General features: G+C 43.4%; 1 protein-coding gene across 1 annotated transcript in view; it reads right to left on the bottom strand.

The window, feature by feature from the left end:
• LOC309378019 (protein mono-ADP-ribosyltransferase PARP14-like) overlaps positions 1-15611 on the bottom strand; it is a 23047-nt gene extending 7436 nt beyond the window's left edge. The window contains exons 1-10 of the mRNA XM_081925814.1: positions 15233-15611; positions 13266-13405; positions 12233-12266; positions 11831-12028; positions 10176-10445; positions 8650-8886; positions 4941-7207; positions 4090-4320; positions 3269-3490; positions 1483-1626 (exon numbers count right to left, since the gene is read on the bottom strand). Of these exons, the coding sequence (XP_081781940.1) occupies positions 1483-1626; positions 3269-3490; positions 4090-4320; positions 4941-7207; positions 8650-8886; positions 10176-10445; positions 11831-12028; positions 12233-12266; positions 13266-13405; positions 15233-15428 (3939 nt within the window). The 5' untranslated portion in view covers positions 15429-15611. The remainder of the gene's footprint in view (positions 1-1482; positions 1627-3268; positions 3491-4089; positions 4321-4940; positions 7208-8649; positions 8887-10175; positions 10446-11830; positions 12029-12232; positions 12267-13265; positions 13406-15232) is intronic.
• Positions 15612-17139: the final 1528 nt, after the last annotated feature.

Genomic DNA, 17139 nt, shown 5'->3' with positions numbered 1-17139 from the left:
GGTAAGCAATGCAGTGCCCTCCAGGTGTGGTTGAACTACAAAACCCACCATCCCAACGCCCATGTTGGCTGGAGCTGGTAGAAGTTGAAGTCCAACAACATCTAGAGGGCACCACATTGCCATCCCTGGTCATGAATGTGCAACATCAAGCCGCAGGCACATGCAGTCCCATTTTTCCCTTCTCTGTCCCCTGTACAGTGGTACCTTGGTTCTCAAACGCCTTGGTTCCCAAACACCGAAAACCTGGAAGTACGTGTTCCGGCTTTCAAATGTTTTTCAGAAGCCAAACGTTTGATGCAGTTGTCGGCTATTGTTTCGGGGGCGCCTGCACCAATCAGAAGCTGCACCTTGGTTTTCGAACATTTTGGAAGTCAAACAGACTTCCGGAATGGATTAGGTTTGACGCTTTTGTTTTTGCTATTTATTTTGTGTTTTTGTTTTTGAGGCTTTTTCAGTTAATTTGTTTTTGTGACTGTCTGGAACCCAGTTCAGCTACTGATTGACTGATTGTGTGACTGCGGAAATAGATTAAAAAAAAAACCCATCCAAACAATGACTATCATCAGTGAAGGTAAGAAAAAAAATTAATTAAATTTTTTATCATCTACAATACTTATTTATTTTATAGTACAGTACATTGATTATTGCTTCCACTTTATGGATCAATGGTCTCATTAGATAGTAAAATTCATGTTAAATTTCTGTTTTGGGGGTTGTTTTTAAAAGTCTGGAACGGATTAATCTGTTTTGCATTACTTTCTATGGGAAAGCACGCCTTGGTTTTGGAATGCTTTGGTTTTGGAACAAACTTCCGGAACGGATTAAGTTTGAGAACCAAGGTACTACTGTACAGTGAAGGAAGAGGAGGTTGAAAGCACCCAGTCCCCGAGTTAAATAAAATCATTTTTATTTCTTTTGCTAGAATCCACACTGGGGAAAAGATGGAGTTTTCCCAGTCCCGGGCATAAAATGGTATTAGTTTGAAGCAGAAGGTGGCTTCTCACAAATCATGCCATAGAAGAGAAAAGCGGAGGGGTGGATACCTAGCAAGATCAAGACTCACTGCTACCTGAGTTTACTTCACACACTGATTATTGGGACTAACTTCACCGTTAGAGTCATGGCCAGGATTCCAAAGAGCTGCTTTAGGGTCACACAAGATGCTTGTAGTAGTCCAGTGGAACCTGTGAGCTTTTCCTGTTCTAAGGGCTATCCCACAACATATCACAAAAGTACTTTTTGAGCGTCCCATTTCAAAATGCAGTTGTGAGATGGCACACGGGATGAAAAATATGCACATACGACTAGCTCTGCTGCTATTTGGCTACTGGCCTATGTAGAGAGAATAAATATATACTGGCTCTTCTTCTCCCTTATTTTACATGAAAACCTTGATCTTCAAATGTTTTCTGCAGTTTTCCTCAGCTCTCCCACTTTTCTTCCTCATTAGGAGATTCCAGAATTCCCACTATTTCTGGGTCAAGCTCCAAACGTTTTGCTTTTTGTTTTTGCAGGTGGGATTTTCTGAAAACCACAAGATTTACCTTGACCTAGCTGTTGGGAGCTGTCAGGTACTATATTTGTTTGGCTGGGATTCAGTCTGTTGTTTAATTCATCTGTAAATGCCTAGAGGAGGGGGAAAATCCACAATAAAAACAGGCTAAAACTTCAAGCAGGCTTTTAGGGTTTCGTTACAATGAACACATTATCAGGAAAAGAGACAAGAAGGGTGCCATGTGGTATTTCTTCTGGAACATCACTGCCTTTGCAGTCATTCTGTTGAAATTATGAAACCATGTTTACCTTTTAACTGTTTAGATTAGAGGTTTGAAAGAGTATCGGCACTGCCTCTAAAGTTTAAGTCTCTTTCATGAAGGTGAGTAGGACTTGGGGTGTGTGTTTAACACATTCTTGTCGTCTGCATGACTAGCAGAAGCAGAAATATTGTGCCAAATAAACATAGGCACATTTGATAACTCACTATGAGTCACTGATGATCAGCTATGATCAGCCCTGCATGGAACAGGAGGGTATCCCTTCCCAGCAGGGCTTGAAATTACTGCAGTGTCTGCTTTCCGCATGACTTGGCTACACTCCACAGAGTTCCTGATCAGAAACTCCCATTTGGTGTCAAAATTCAAAAGGCACTGCATACAAGCCCCACTTGCCAAGGAACGATCAGGAGCACAACTATTCCTTTGAAGCTGCATCTTTACTTGACACCAGGACAGGGGGTGGATGGGAGAAAGAGACTTCATAATAGGCAAAAAACCTGCTAGGATTAATTTACACCAGTGAGCCAGAGGTTCCTTTCCAGTGATTTATGGAGCAAAAGAACCAGCTTTTGTAAATCAGAAAAGCTGTTTGCAAATACTACTCAAGCAAGACCCGTTTTCGACAATACACTAGACGTGGGCTGTAGCATCTAAGACTAAGCAGAGGGGATCAAATGGTCCAAACAAGCAAGTTGCATAGCTTCAGTGCCCATTTGTTTCACTTCCCAACCAATCCAGCACTGAGAAATAACTGACTGACATCAAATTTGCTATGCTTTCTAAAAGCTGCCTCTGCCAACCTGGTGTTGTCCAGATGTTCTGAACTACAGCTCCAATCAGTTGTGGTCCAAAATATCTGAAGGGCACCAGTTGACAAAGGCCACCCTGCAGTTTGAGTGAAATTCTCCTTCCATCCATTTTCCTAGGACTAGAGTAGCTCATGTGCTGTTCTTCAGATGTTATTGGACTACAACTCTGTCATCATCCCTCACCATTGGTCATGATGGCTTGGGCTGATGGGAGTTGGAGTCCAACAACATCATGAGGACACTGCATTGGTTACCCCCGTCTAAGGAGAAGAAGCCACAAAAAACACATTTGGTGGGCAGGGGGTCACATTTCTATGCGGCACTTGAGTATTTGCGATCTAGCCTATATCACTTAGTTGAGAAAAGTAGAACAGGTGGGATGATGTTAAGGATATCATCAAACTGGAAGAGGATTTTTTCTTGCACTGATGCTGTATTTTCATTGATGCTGATTGTCCCAGCCATCTTTTCTGCCTCACTGACCGTGTGTTAATGTACAATATAGGAGCAAGATAACACATTGGCCATACAATAAGGAGAAGCTTCGTATTTTGAGAGACATGCTAGATCTGATTTTTTTTGGGGGGGGGGGACTGCTCCTGTAACACTTAGGATATTCTAAAGCTATCTTTAATATCAAATAGATGACTTTAACAAAAGGGATGCTGCAAAAATGATAGTTACCTTGATGGTATCCGTATCACTCGGATGCAGAACAAAATGGACTTCTTTAAGAGAGTGGGGATTCGCTTTCCGACTGAATTTGAACACCTCGTCGAACATTGCTTTAGCAACAAACTGCTTGGGAAATAGTAAGTTACCCGTCCCAATGGCTGGGATCGCGATGGAATTCAGAGAAAGCTGCTCAGTGGTTTCCAGACATTCTTCAACAATCTCTCCCAGGATCTGGAGGCCGGAAAAGGAAACATTTTAGAACCTGCAATTTAAGCATTTCTTGACAGGTGGCATCTTCTAGATATCTGCAGTTAAATGGTTCCCAAGACAAATAAAATTAGTTGTATGGATGAAACTCTTTCCAAGACAGCCAGCACAGCTGAATTAATCCAGATAAAAGGAAATGCGTGTGAGTTAAATAGGTCGGTGCTGAACTTCCTCAAACCAGCAAGATGAAAAACATCTAAATCTGGATGGGCTGAAGGCTGAAATTGGAGCATAACACATCTCCGGTCAGTTTTTCTGAACAATTGACTAGTGGAAGCTGGTCCATTGGGGAAAATGGCGGTAGTGCCCTCCAACCTCAGTCTGCTTGCAGCCAGCTCCCCACCTGCCTGCCTTCTCCCTCACAAGCAACCCCTAGTGCCACCACCTGTCAGTTTCCCCCTCTTCAGCCTTAGTGCTGCCCTTGTAGAACCCAGCAGGCAGGAGGGTGGGCTTGGCCTGCCATTGACTCCAGCTCCACTTTCCGTCAGCTTGCCCACATTCTGCCCCAGCACTCCCAATGGAAACCAGCCACCACTGCATTGGGCGGTAGTATAAAGCCATACCTTAGACTTTTTACCCTGATTCCAAGAAGGCAAATGGGCATGCAGTACATGAAAGCAACCCAGAGCATAGCCATTTGTTTTCAACACACATCCCTCTTTGATGTCCTTTCCTTGGCCTTCTTTGGTCAATTGCTCCTGGAGTTCCATTCCTGCTCGGGCAAGCAGAGCCTTGGAGAGCGGGCCTTTGTCCAGCTGCAGGTCTCTGGAAACGCTGTTGACAATTACATTCGCCTAAAAAAAGAAAAGGGAGAAAGACATGCCAGGAATAGCACAAGATGGCAGGGGACACCGGCCCAGCCCTCGCTGCCAACGCCACCAGAGCGACCCCACCCCCAACGCAGCAAAGAGGGGTCCCACTTATCTGCCTGCTTGTCTGTGCAGAGATGGGAAACCTGCAACCCTCCAGATGTTCTTAGACTTCCAACACAGAGGGAAAATGTTAGAAGTTGCAGAGAGTTCTACCAGCTTTAACTATCATTAAGAACCGACACACTCAAAATCAGTAAGTTGCAAAAGCCAATAACTATTGTAGGGGATGGGAAAGAAGACATTTGTGGAGATTCTCTAATTTTACTCTGTGGCACCTGGGCCAATAATGGTGTAAGCAAGCTTCAATTCGTACATATTGCAGCACAGACACATTGCTACTGTGCAGGGTCACTAAGAGCAGAAGAGTCCCTTCCAACTTCACAATTTTTGAGTCTATGATTCTATAATCGCCTTTGTTTTTTCACCTTTGTGCTTTTCTATCTAACTGCACTGAAGCAGATTTTATTTTAATTGAAATTGACCATTTAGTCCACTCTACACTATTTAAAAAGGAGTTTGAAAAAACTGCAGCAACAACTTACTGTGGAGTCTTCAATTCCCTTTTTCTGTAGTACTATTTTCACACCTTCAGCCGTAGTTACTTCTTGAGGTTCCCTACTACTCTTTGTAGTGTGGCTCTTAGTTTTGGAGGTTAAGGAAGACTTAGATGGAGGCAGTGTGTCTGTGAATATTTCATTCAAGGCTTCTGACAGTGCCCGAACAGTATTTTCATTAGAGTCCACAAGGAGTATCTCTTTTAGGCAGCCACTCTCAGAGGTTTCTTCCAAGTGTTCCTTAATGGATGTTACAATGGTACGGGCACACTCTTCTAATGGAAATCCAAAAATCCCAGAGCTTATGGCAGGGATGGCTATGGAGCGATGGTTAACTGTTTCTGCCAGCTTTAAGCTTTGCTTCACGGCTTCCTTTAACAGTCGTGTACATTTCTCTTTTTCTGAACTGTTCCACCTCGGCCCAACTGCATGGATCAATTCTTTACATGGCAGATTCCAAGCACGTGTTCTAACTGCACGGCCAGGCTTCAAACATCCATGCTTCCTGACTAGGTCATCGCACTCACTTTGTAGCTGTGGGCCAGCCGCTTTTAACAGCGCATATGCAAGGCCACCAATGTGCTTCAGGTCTTCATTGGATGCATTGACCACAACATCAACTGAGTAACGGGTCAAGTCACCCTTATGAACTGCTACTACGATGCCATCATTTAGCTTAACTTCGCAGCTTGGCAGTCTCTTTTCTTCAGGTCTATTCACATCTCTGACCTCCTCTTCACTTTCTTCCGAGCTTTCCTGAATCCTGATCAAACAGTTAAATTGTTGTCTGGCACCAGCAACATATAAATGTTCTTGTTCCTTGAAGAATTCTTTGGCTCCTGGTTTATCTATTACCATTTTAGTACAATACAGAGAGGACAGGGTGTTTTGAAAGAGCTCAAGTCCCTTCAGGACTTCTACCCGGGGTCCTTCCAGGGAAATCAGCCTGCGATTTGCCTGCGTGCCAAAACGGATCGTTATGCCTTGCTGCTCCAATTTAAGCCAAATATTACGCTTCTCCTCTTCCACATACATTGTAACTGCTGTAGATTTAGTCCTGATGGTTTTTTGTATTTTTGTGTTTCTGTCAACAAAATCAAAGATCTTCTGATAGGCACTGCCCACATCTTCAAAATATCCTGCAATCACTATTTGATCCTCCATCTCCTGAATTCTGATGGTTTCACTTGAACAATTATTCAGTTGTACAATCTTGCACAAACCGTTGGCCAGTTCTTTCCACTCTCTCTTTCCGAGAATCGAGTTGTCCTCCAGTTCAACACATTTGCAGGTGAGCTTCATCTTCATTTCTTCCTCAGCCCGTTGAAGGTCCTGGCGAGCTGCCCCAATCAGTAGAACCGCCTTCCCCTCAAGCTCATAGAATGCATTGATCTTTTTGGACCAAAATAAGAGTTGTGATAGATGTTCATTATCTACATGTTGCATAAAAAGAAGAATGTAAGGATGAACATCAACATATCGTTGGTCCATGCGGGATATCCTTTCGAAGATGTCGCTTTTTATTTTAAAAACTTCAGCAGCTACACCATGCAGTGTTATAAGCCCTCTGGAAGCATCATATGCAATCTTTAGATCTGGGTACTCCATGTGGATACTATCCTGTAGTCCAGCATTGTTTAAAATAGTGTATTTTCCAGCAACAACAGGAACAGTTGCCTCTATTGTTTGCTTCTCTCTTTCAATCTTTTTAGCAGCTTTTTCAATGAGCACCTGCATTTCCTCCTCCAAGCACCTGACAGCTTCTGGTGCCCCAACCAAGACAACCATCCCCTTTGCAATATCGGGCAAGATCCAAATGTCATCTTTTACTATGTTATTTCTTATGGCTTCCCAGATTTCAGCATTCAATACACACTTGGCAACCTTCTGCTTGGACAGGAACTGTGTCAAACGGGTAGAAACATTTTCTTGCCAGGTCCTGACCAGGAAGCTTTTCTGCTTAGATAAAGCAAGAGAAGGACGCAGGGTAATTTCTGGGTGTGAACAATACCTAGCAGGCCACTCAACCTCACAATAGCAACCTGCCATTGCATGGCTGATTTCCTGAAGTCCCTGTGGATTCTGCTGTAAAAATTGCCAGTGGTAGGGATCTATTGGCAGTCCGATTGGGTCCGGCATCCTAATTTGTGATCTATCTTTCCCGTAGAGAGCTGCTCCCAAAGAGGCATAGTATGGATGGACAAGAACTGGCACGCTGTTAAAAGAATGCTTCTGCTTCAAGACGGTAGTTACATCTTTAAAAAAGAGAGAAAGAAGAGACACAACTACCATAAATACAACATGATCAAGTCCAGATTGGTGTGCAACTCCCTCCACATAACCCAACACTTACTGCTCTGCACTACATAGCTTCCTCCACACATTAGACTTGGACACAGTTCAATATTGTAATCTAATTGTCACCCCACATGGCCAGTGGGTTTCTCTTCCCTCCTTCACATGCCAAGACTGCTCAGGATCACTTCCAGTTGCCTTCCCTGTGACCATTTCACTTTCTGGAAGAGTTTCTGATTTCTGTCAGAAGGGTCAAATATCCACCTGCTTGTTCCTTCAGCCACACCTAGTTGTCTCAGCACACCACTCCAGCCTGCTTTCCTCCACCAGCCCTGCCAACACCCTCATCACTATTGCTTTCAAATTTCCTACCTTCTCCAGGTTCTCTCAAACTAAAACTGGTGCAGTTTCCAAAGCGGAGGGTTGTATTTTGTTTTGTGCCCCCGCTTTGCAATCAAAACAATTACACTCAAGACTAAACTCAAGGAATGAACTGCGTTTCTCCTAATACATCTGTTCCACAAACAAATACAGTATAGCCTAGGATAAATTATTACAATGCAATCCTAGGTATGTTTACTTAGAAGCGTTCAATAGGGCTTAGTGGCTTTTGCATGGACAGGCCATCTTGGCAACTCTGGCTGTTTTCCTATATTATATTCAGCAGAGCCCTAGAACAGCCTCTCAAACCTCATTGCAAAAGAGGTTGGAGAAGCAACTATGGCTTGTTTGCTCATGAGAGAAAATTCATGAAACCATGGCTTAGTGAGATGCATAACCACAGCCAATGTCAGCTTGGCAACCTTTTTTCTTCTAAGAATTACAAAAACAACAGAAAGACCCACAAATATGAAAATATACTGTACCTTCGATGTGCTCAAGTATTTATTTTATTCGTTCATACCATTACATTATTAATAGGTTTTTATATACAAGAAAGCTGCTCAGTTAAGAGACTTATTCTACCGTTGATGCACGAGCAATTTGTTTAACATACTCTTCCCAAAATTTTAAGATTATTGGGTCATATGTGAAAATGACTTATTCATAAAAACAGATCCGTAACCAGTTGTTCCATGGTGTGTTGTTAATTGTCCCATTTGCATTAATGTTTATTTACTTTTTCATAAGCTTATGGAGTACATTACAAGTATACTTGCATATTTTTTGTTTATTTCTGATGTTTGTATTTTGGTACTTAGGGACTCTTGCTGCATATTGTACATCATTCTCTTCCGAAAAGTCAGAAAGCTAGTCAAGTTGATGTTTTCTTGTTCTTCCTACTTTCTCTGCCTACAAGCCACCTGATTACCACCAAAATACATTGATCACAGTGATTATTACTCTGCTTTTTGCAATAATCCAGGATTATGAGCCTACCTTATCTGATAGTACAAATTACCTTTGCTATCCTGAAAAGTAACCACAGCTGAGTTCTCTTCCTGAAGGTAGTTGACATCTGACACTGGTCCACCTCCATGCTTCTTGCTTTCAAAATAGACACTGATGAAGTCCTGAGAGATGCGAGGCGGGATGTCTTCTACCAGAATGCTTTTCGTCACCTCCAGAGAATGTGCAGAATAGTGTAATTGCTTAGCCCTATGGTACTGATTGAAGTCTTTGATAAATTGGTCTATTTCTAAAAGAGAATTTAAATAAATAGCAGTAAGCAACACAATTAACTATGTGTACTGAGTATTCTGGGACGCGGGTGGCGCTGTGGGTTAAACCACAGAGCCTAGGGCTTGCCAGTCAGAAGGTCAGCGGTTCGAATCCCCGCGATGGGGTAAGCTCCCATTGCTCGGTCCCTGCTCCTGCCAACCTAGCAGTTCGAAAGCACATCAAAGTGCAAGTAGATAAATAGGTACCGCTCCAGTGGGAAGGTAAACGGTGTTTCCGTGCGTTGCTCTGGTTCGACAGAAGCGGCTTAGTCATGCTGCCACATGACCCGGAAGCTCTCTGTGGACAAACGCCTGCTCCCTCGGCCTATAGTGCGAGATGAGCGTGCAACCCCCGAGTCGGTCACAACTGGACCTAATGGTCAGGGGTCCCTTTACCCTTTACCTTTACTGAGTATTCACAAAGCTGCCCCAAGGTGCAGTCACTCACATCTTCAATCTATTCCCATTATTTCTCTCCACTGCACAGGATTTCACCTTGTCTTCCCCATCTCCTCTTCTTGTATCTCATTCCAGTTCCAAATTCACATCCGCAAGGAACAATTCTGATTAGGCTCACTGTATCTTCCTTCAATTACCCTTCTGTTCATACAGCCAGGATGACTGTAGTGACAGAACCTTTCCCTGCTCTGCTGCCTTTGTGATGGCAAAATTAATGCAATCCAAAAGAAATACCATGTGTCTTCTTGATATACCCAGTATGGCACAACTCTTGTTATACAGACAGGACAATCCAGAGCTGCCAAGCAAACACATGCATTCAGAAGCATCACATCAGGAGCTGCAACGTTCAACCAATAAATAAATATAGATAACTTTTAGGATGTTATTTTTAATACAAGCATTTCTAAACATGGCAGGTGGCAAGCACTGGCTCAGGAGGGAACCCGCATACTTGTACGAAGCAAAGGTTTTAGACATTTGCTGAGTTTTAGAAGAGATACTCTCAAGGGCTTGCCATTACCAGAGCACCACCACTTCAGCTAGGGATAGGGAACCTGTGGCCCTCCAGATATTACTGGACTGCAGCTCCCATCATCCCTGGCTGGGGCTGAAGGGACTTGAGACCAGCTACATCTAGAGGTCCACCTGTGCCCTATTCCTAAGTTAAACACTATGGGGCAAGTTCCAACAAGTTCAACGCTGAGTAGAAACCCGTTTTCCTTTCCTTTTCCAATTGCCTGGCTCCTTTAAAAGGGGGGTGGGGAGGAGACCTTGTTTAGTACCTTTTATCCATTCTCTCTCTTACCTATAGGCTTGATGAAACTGAGTACAGCAGCACTGAGCTCCGGCAAAATTTCCACAGTGAAATCCATGTCCGATTCTGATAAGCCATGGGCGTTTTCTACCAACAGAACTAGCATGCATTCATCTACGGCCTCTTGCAAATCGTTCTGAACAACAGCAAGAGAAGCAGACATTTGTGGCGCAGCTTGGGCAGCTTCCTGCTGGGGCTGTCTGACTTGAAGTGCAGTTTTATTTACTACATGACTCTCTCTTTTCAAAACTTCCTGAGCGTCTAGTTGGAAAGAAGCACAAAGAATAATGACAACCTCCTGTTCCAGATACCTGAACAAAACATCACCCATTAGAAAAACCTTATTATTCTGGACAGTGTCGGCATATTCTTGATGTGTACACATTCCCTGCCTCCTCACACCATGCTCCTTCAGCTCAAGATCCCATTTCAAGCTTCTGGCCCAGCATGTCGAGAAAATATTTAAGGTGGTTATTGTATTCTCACACCCTCTCATCACCAAGGCTCACGGTAGGTGATGGTTTAAAATGGAGAATAAACACTTGCTTAATTTATTCATTATTCTAACTAGCAGCCTGTTGAGCCCAGGGCAGGTTACATAAAATATCAGTGGTGGTGGTGTTATTACTATTAAAATTTATTACCAGCCCTTCCACCTAAGATCTCAAGGCATATCACAACAACTGAAATACAGTACAGTTGTACCTTGGTTTTCGAACAGCTTAGTTCTCGAACATTTTAGCTCCCAAACGCCACAAACCCGGAAGTGACTGTTCCGGTTTGCGAACATTCTTATGGAAGTCAAACATCTGACGCGGCTTCCGATTCCTGCAGCCAATCAGAAGCCGTGCTTTGGTTTCCGAACGTTTTGGAAGTCGAACGGACTTCTGGAACAGATTCTGTTTGACTTCCAAGGTACGACTGTATTAAAAACAACTGAAAATAAAGTGAGTCCTAGAAATATACATCTCAAGTGTCGAAGGCCGGGGTAAAAAAGTGAATCTTCAGCATTTGCCAGAATGGTATTGCCAGATATACCTATGTGGGGAGTTCAACAACTTAGGGGCCACCACTGAGAATGCCCTCTCCCAGGCCACCACTGCTGGCGTGAGATTCTGAGGGTGGTAGAACAACCAGAAGGTTTCTCTTTGTCAAATTTAGCGCCCAATAGGGTCTGTAGGGAAGGAGGCAGTCTTTCAGGTATATGAGGACCAAGTCTTTTAGGGCTTTAAACACTAACACCTTGAACTGAACCCAAAAATGAACTGGCAACCAGTGTAGCTGTTCTAAAACAAGGGTTATGAGATCTAAATGGAATTCCAGCCAGTAACCTGGCTGCTGTGTTTTCACAGAATTGTAGAGCTGGAAGGGATCCAGAGCTCATCTAGTCCCGGCATTGCAGGACCAATTGAAGTTTTCAAGGACCGCCCCACATAAAGCACACTGCAGGGGCGAGCAGGACCAGAGGCAAAAGTGAGCAGGGGAGTAGAGGCAATTTATTCCTTTGTTCCTTAGGCTACATTCCAGCCAACCCAAAATGGCTTGGGGAGAGGAAGTGATCTGGGAAAAGTCCAAGGCCGGGGGGCACTTGGGTCTGAGGTTCCCCACCCGTTGTAATATATGTAACAAACCCTGTCTAAAGATACCTTCTTTGTTTGCAAAGGTGATGATGAATTGTTCTCCATCTTTAATGCAGGACTTAATGGGGCCCCCGCCAGAGTGCTTTTTACTTTCGAAGTACATCTCTATAGTCTCCAGCTCAAGTTCATTCCCCACAGGCGTCACTACCACTTCATTGAATTCTTCCTGGGTCACCAACTTTTCTGGCACATCTTTTGGAAGTTCTAGAATCAAAAGGCAAAGAAAGACAATGTTTCCTACACTGACTACAAACCAGCCAAACCCATCCCATTTTATTTATTTTTTAAAGTTCTCCAAATAGCAGAATTTGAATATTCTTTCTCAGAAAGAAGCATACTTACAAGGCTTGTATAAAAGCAAAAAGTAATTCATTGTTGCTTCCCAGGATATTTTTAAAAGTAACTTACCCAGATCTTTGGGTTCTTCAGCTGTAACAGGCTTCTGAAAGCAAGACAAAAGTAAGGCATCAGAAAGCAAACCCTCTGCCCAGAGTAAAACAATGAAATATTCCTCCATACGGTCTGTCCTACCAATCCAAGAAACCCAAGTGAGTTGAAAACACAGAATGTCAGCCTTAGTCATGTGCTCTGCACACCTGCCTGGGAGTATGTCTCATTGAATAATGGGATTTACTTTTGAGTAAGTATGGATATGATTTAAAGCTGCTGTTTTAATGTCCAAGACTTCGGGGAACTTTTTCCATACTGACTGATGTTGATAAATTCCAGACTACCTGCCACAGACCCCTGAATGCTGCAGCAAAAGGATTTCGGGACATATGCTAGGGCCTAGAGTTTACACAGGGCATTTGTGAGGCCTGCTGAGCCTCACTATCACCCCAACCAACTGATAATGCACCCAATGCATCCCTAAAAACCGAAGGAGGACAGTAGTGGGAACACAAGCTACCTTTCAGGAAACTTTTCTGCTACTCCTGATATTCACGGAACTCTTGATAAGGTTCCAGGGAATGCTAGAGTTCTTGGGGACAGAGCTTGAACATCACATTACAGTAGTACCTCAGGTTAAGAACTTAATTCATTCTGGAGTTCCATTCTTAACCTGAAACTATTCTTAACCTGAGATAACACTTTAGCTAATGGGGCCTCCCGCTGCTGCCGCCGCATGATTTCTGTTCTCATCCTGAAGCCAAGTTCTTAACCTGAGGTATTATTTCTGGGTTAGCAGAGTTTGTAACCTGAAGCATCTGTAACTGTACTTGGGGACCCTCAACAAATACACCCCTTCTTAGTCATGGTCTCCATCACTGTGTCATGTTTCAGCCTCTGTAGCTACTGGAATTGCTTCTGCATGGAAGATGCAATATACACTGTATTCCCCAAGTGCAAATTCACTCCTAGGGTGATCAGTACGCAGAGTGGCAAAAAAGATTTTTGGCTATGCAAATAGTTTCAGAGTAGAACTGCATGTAACATTTACCAAACTTGCATTTGGTTCTTGCCGGGGCTTATCGTCAGCTGCTGCTGCTGCCTCAGGAGGCAAGGAGACGGCCAGCTTCAATTTCTTTTTTTCAGGCACATCAAGTTCATGGTGGCTCATGTTAAGGACTCTCTGCCTCACTAAAACGAAAAACAGGAAAGCCATCATTGTATCAAAATAACCTTAGCTTGCAGCCTTATGATACCATCACAAACCTGCCTCATACTGTCAGACCAATGGGCCACCTAATCCACACATTTAAAAAAGTCAAACTGTGAGCAAGCAATTACATGGGCATTCAAGAGGGGAAATGGCAAGTGATTTGCTTCTTCCCCAATCCTGCAAACCACAGATTGCATTAGCATTACATCTAAACCCAGGCTTATGGGTTGTCTCCTTCAGACAAACCATGAGTCAAAAGCCACAGAACAAGCATTGACTACAGCTCATGATTTACCTGGAGCGAGGCAACACAAGAGTTTGGGTTCTGACACAATGCTAAGCCAAGATACCCACTTGTTCACACTTAACCATGATTTAGCTTGTCTGAGAACCAGGCCTCTGACTGGTAGAGGCGTTCTGATGGGAATCTTTACCAGCCCTCCACCTATATTAGCAGAAATAAATGGGAGGTACATAATCCTGATACATGTTGTTCAATGGCACATCTTAGAAATCTAAGTATTTTAAACAGGGAAAGGAAGTTTAGATGCATTTATTTTCCTTAACCCAAAACCACAAACTCCATGCAACTCAAATAAATAAGTCTACACTGCTGTGTAGACACAGCTGCAGCTATGCCGTTCTTTTTCTCAATTCAGATTGAAGCAGGTTTGGGAAGAAACGCATCCAAATGATGCTGAGGTAAATCAACCGTTGTGGTAACTGTAATCTCAATAAAAGTTAAAATTGTGGTATTTTAACTTTTGTAGTAGAGTTGCATTTTTTTCTTGATTTTACTGCTTTATCTTTTGTAAACCACTTTGAAGGTGTGTGATTTTTACAATCAAGCAGCGTACGTGTTGTGAAATAAATAAATATAAAATGTAGGATTTTGTAAGAAATAACAGGACAGTGACTGCACCTCTTCCCAAACTAGTGGGGAGAAACCTCAGGATGCAAAGTAAATGGGAGGCTGTAAACAGCCTTATATTGTTAGTAAAATAAGGGGCTGCACCCCCTCACTATGAAATACTACATTTTTTTATTTACTTCAGGTTTAAGAAGTGAACACTGCTAGCCACAAGCAAAGAAAGAACTAGCATGTAAGAGGGTCCCGAGTTTAGAAACCAGACGTGAAACTGAACATTTATGGATTCCTGGAAAAGAAAGCTGAGAAGCAATCACAAATAGAATATGCAAGCAAACAAAAAGTTCAGCCTCTCTTTCGAGGCAAACCTATAGATGTCTATGCAGAAGCCCCATTAAGAACAATGGAAATTACTCCCCCGTAAGCATGTATAAGCTTACTCTACCATGTACTGGTATCTCTTTGCCTCCTGGTTTTTCCTTCTCATACTTTAAAAAAACAAACAACTGTGCTGGGGTTGCTGCTATTCACTCCGTTTCCGCTGCAAGTCCACCATTTCTGCAACTGGAAGGGTTCCTTCTAAAACTTGGCGACTTGTATACAGTATTAACTAAAACAAAGTCGAAGAATATTCATCTTTCGCAGTGAGTCATCAAAACTCCTTTTAAGGTGAACCATCCTCAATCAGCGGGCGCAGGCAATGGACACATCAAAGTTAAAGAACACCATGCATTTTATTTGTTACAGAAAACACTTTCACTGAGGCTTACTTCTGAGTAGACGCATACTACGCAGCGCCCTAGCAGACGGATTTCTACACCCACAAAGCACCGTCCCACCTTGGGGACTGATTTATTTCCTTTCCCCAATAAATATATTGAGTTCCTCCCATATATTGTCAACAAGTCGGGAACCAAACAAGCTGCCCCCAACCCACCTTCTTCCTCTGCGAAACAGACCACTACCCGCTCCTCCTTGCCGGCTTCCACATGGATCTTGCACTCTCCACCTCCTGATCTCTTCGAACTCTGGAAGTAGAGCAAAAGCTTATTCTTCAGACTTTTGGAAATCTTGCAGCCCCAATTCGCTTCCACCAAGACTGGGAAAATGTAGACCTCCTCCGTCTCAGCCATCTTGGGAAATGGCTGAGTTAGTTTCTCGCTCAAATGCAAAAAGAGAGAGCAGCAGACTCGTTTTACTTTCGATTTTCGTTCCCACTATAACCCCTCCTTTCCGTTTCAAGCCTTCCCGTTTTGCTCTGAGCACAGACAGCTCAGCCTTACAAGCTGTTTCTCGCGTCCCGGCTGACTTCTGAAAAGTTTCACGTTATCTTAAGGGAGGGGGGGGTATCTGAACGTGTGCAGAGCGCACATACTAAATAACGTCGTAAAGGGTCTACAAGGGGGACGCTCCTTTTTCTAGTAGTCTTGAGGAGCTTCGGCACCTTTTATTTTGGAGATTAATCTACCTTACCGTCTTATCTTCCTTACCTAAACGTTCGAACATCCTGTCTTTTTATCTGACTAGTCCTTATTAACAGAATAACCGGGGGGGGGGGACTACAACGGGGCGGAGCGAAATCGAGAATCATCCATTTCTAAAAAAGCATTCAGTGATATTTGCCAATCAAGTCTACTTAGAAGTAAGTCCCACGGAATGCAATGGGACTTGCTCCCGTGTAAGTGTATCTCTAGGATCAAATTATTCCTCTGGGAAAAGATACGGGGACAATTCAAACTTCATCGACATCCTTGAACTAACTGTTCAGTGGATGCTCATCCGCTGTTTTATTTCCGCGAAGCGTTAGCTCGATGGAAAGCCGAATGAGGAAATGAAAATAATTCAGTTTGGAAAGCCCCAGATGGCGTCAGAGATTTCAGTGTACTGTTTGTTGTGAGCCCTTCTGAAGAAGAGGAAAATTAGAAGCAGATCCAAGGCTATTCCTTGGCTAATCTGATGGAGCTTTTATTTATCATGTGGTAGTGCCTTTTTTTCTTTTTTCTTTTAAGAAAAGCACTTTATTAAGAGTGATTTTTATTTTACTAAATGCTGTGTCATTAATAGGTCAAGTAATGGGGTCATTAATGGGTCATTAATGACACTAATGCTGTGTCATTAATAGGTCAAGGAGATATAGGATTCCAGCCTGAAAGGTCAGGAGAAATAATCTATTTTAGTTGTTCAGTGCATGAGTGCAATAATCTTGCCAAATTTTCCAATTTTGAACCCAAAGCATCAAAATTGTCATTGGACCTCAGAATCGGGAAGTGGGAGGCAGAAAGGAGGATGTCCCCCCCCCCAGGGATGAGGAATATGTGCCCCTCCACATCCTGTTGGGAGCCAGCTCCCATCAACCCCAACCAGCAATGACAACTGGCACTAGGCATAATGATGGCAGTAGGGTTCCCAGTCATAAACACCATCCTTCACAACCCCAACATAAATGACAGGGGTGAGCGTGTGTTGCAAAAATATTTCAGGCATTCAAGCAGCAAACAATACTCCGGTTTAGGCCAATTGAGAGGAAAGTCCAGGGAGGATCTTGGATGAGCTGCCTTCAGGGGATTCCCTCATCCTTCTTGGCTGGAGTCCATTTGTTCATCCTCTCCATCTAGGCCAGCATGGTTTAAAGGTGCCTTGGGTCAGGGCTGGTGCAAAATCCAATCACCTCTAGCGCATGGGCACAGAAAACCAAGCAGCAGAGTACCCAGACATGTGCAGTTGTTGTTGTTTGTTGTTGTTTAGTCGTTTAGTCATGTCCGACTCTTCATGACCCCATGGACCAGAGCACTCTTCATGACCCCGACTCTTCATGACCCCATGGACCAGAGCACGCCAGGCACT

Source organism: Podarcis melisellensis (assembly GCF_964234715.1).
Source record: "Podarcis melisellensis genome assembly, chromosome: 1".
NCBI lineage: Eukaryota > Metazoa > Chordata > Lepidosauria > Squamata > Lacertidae > Podarcis > Podarcis melisellensis.
This window is presented reverse-complemented; position numbering and strand designations above follow the sequence as displayed.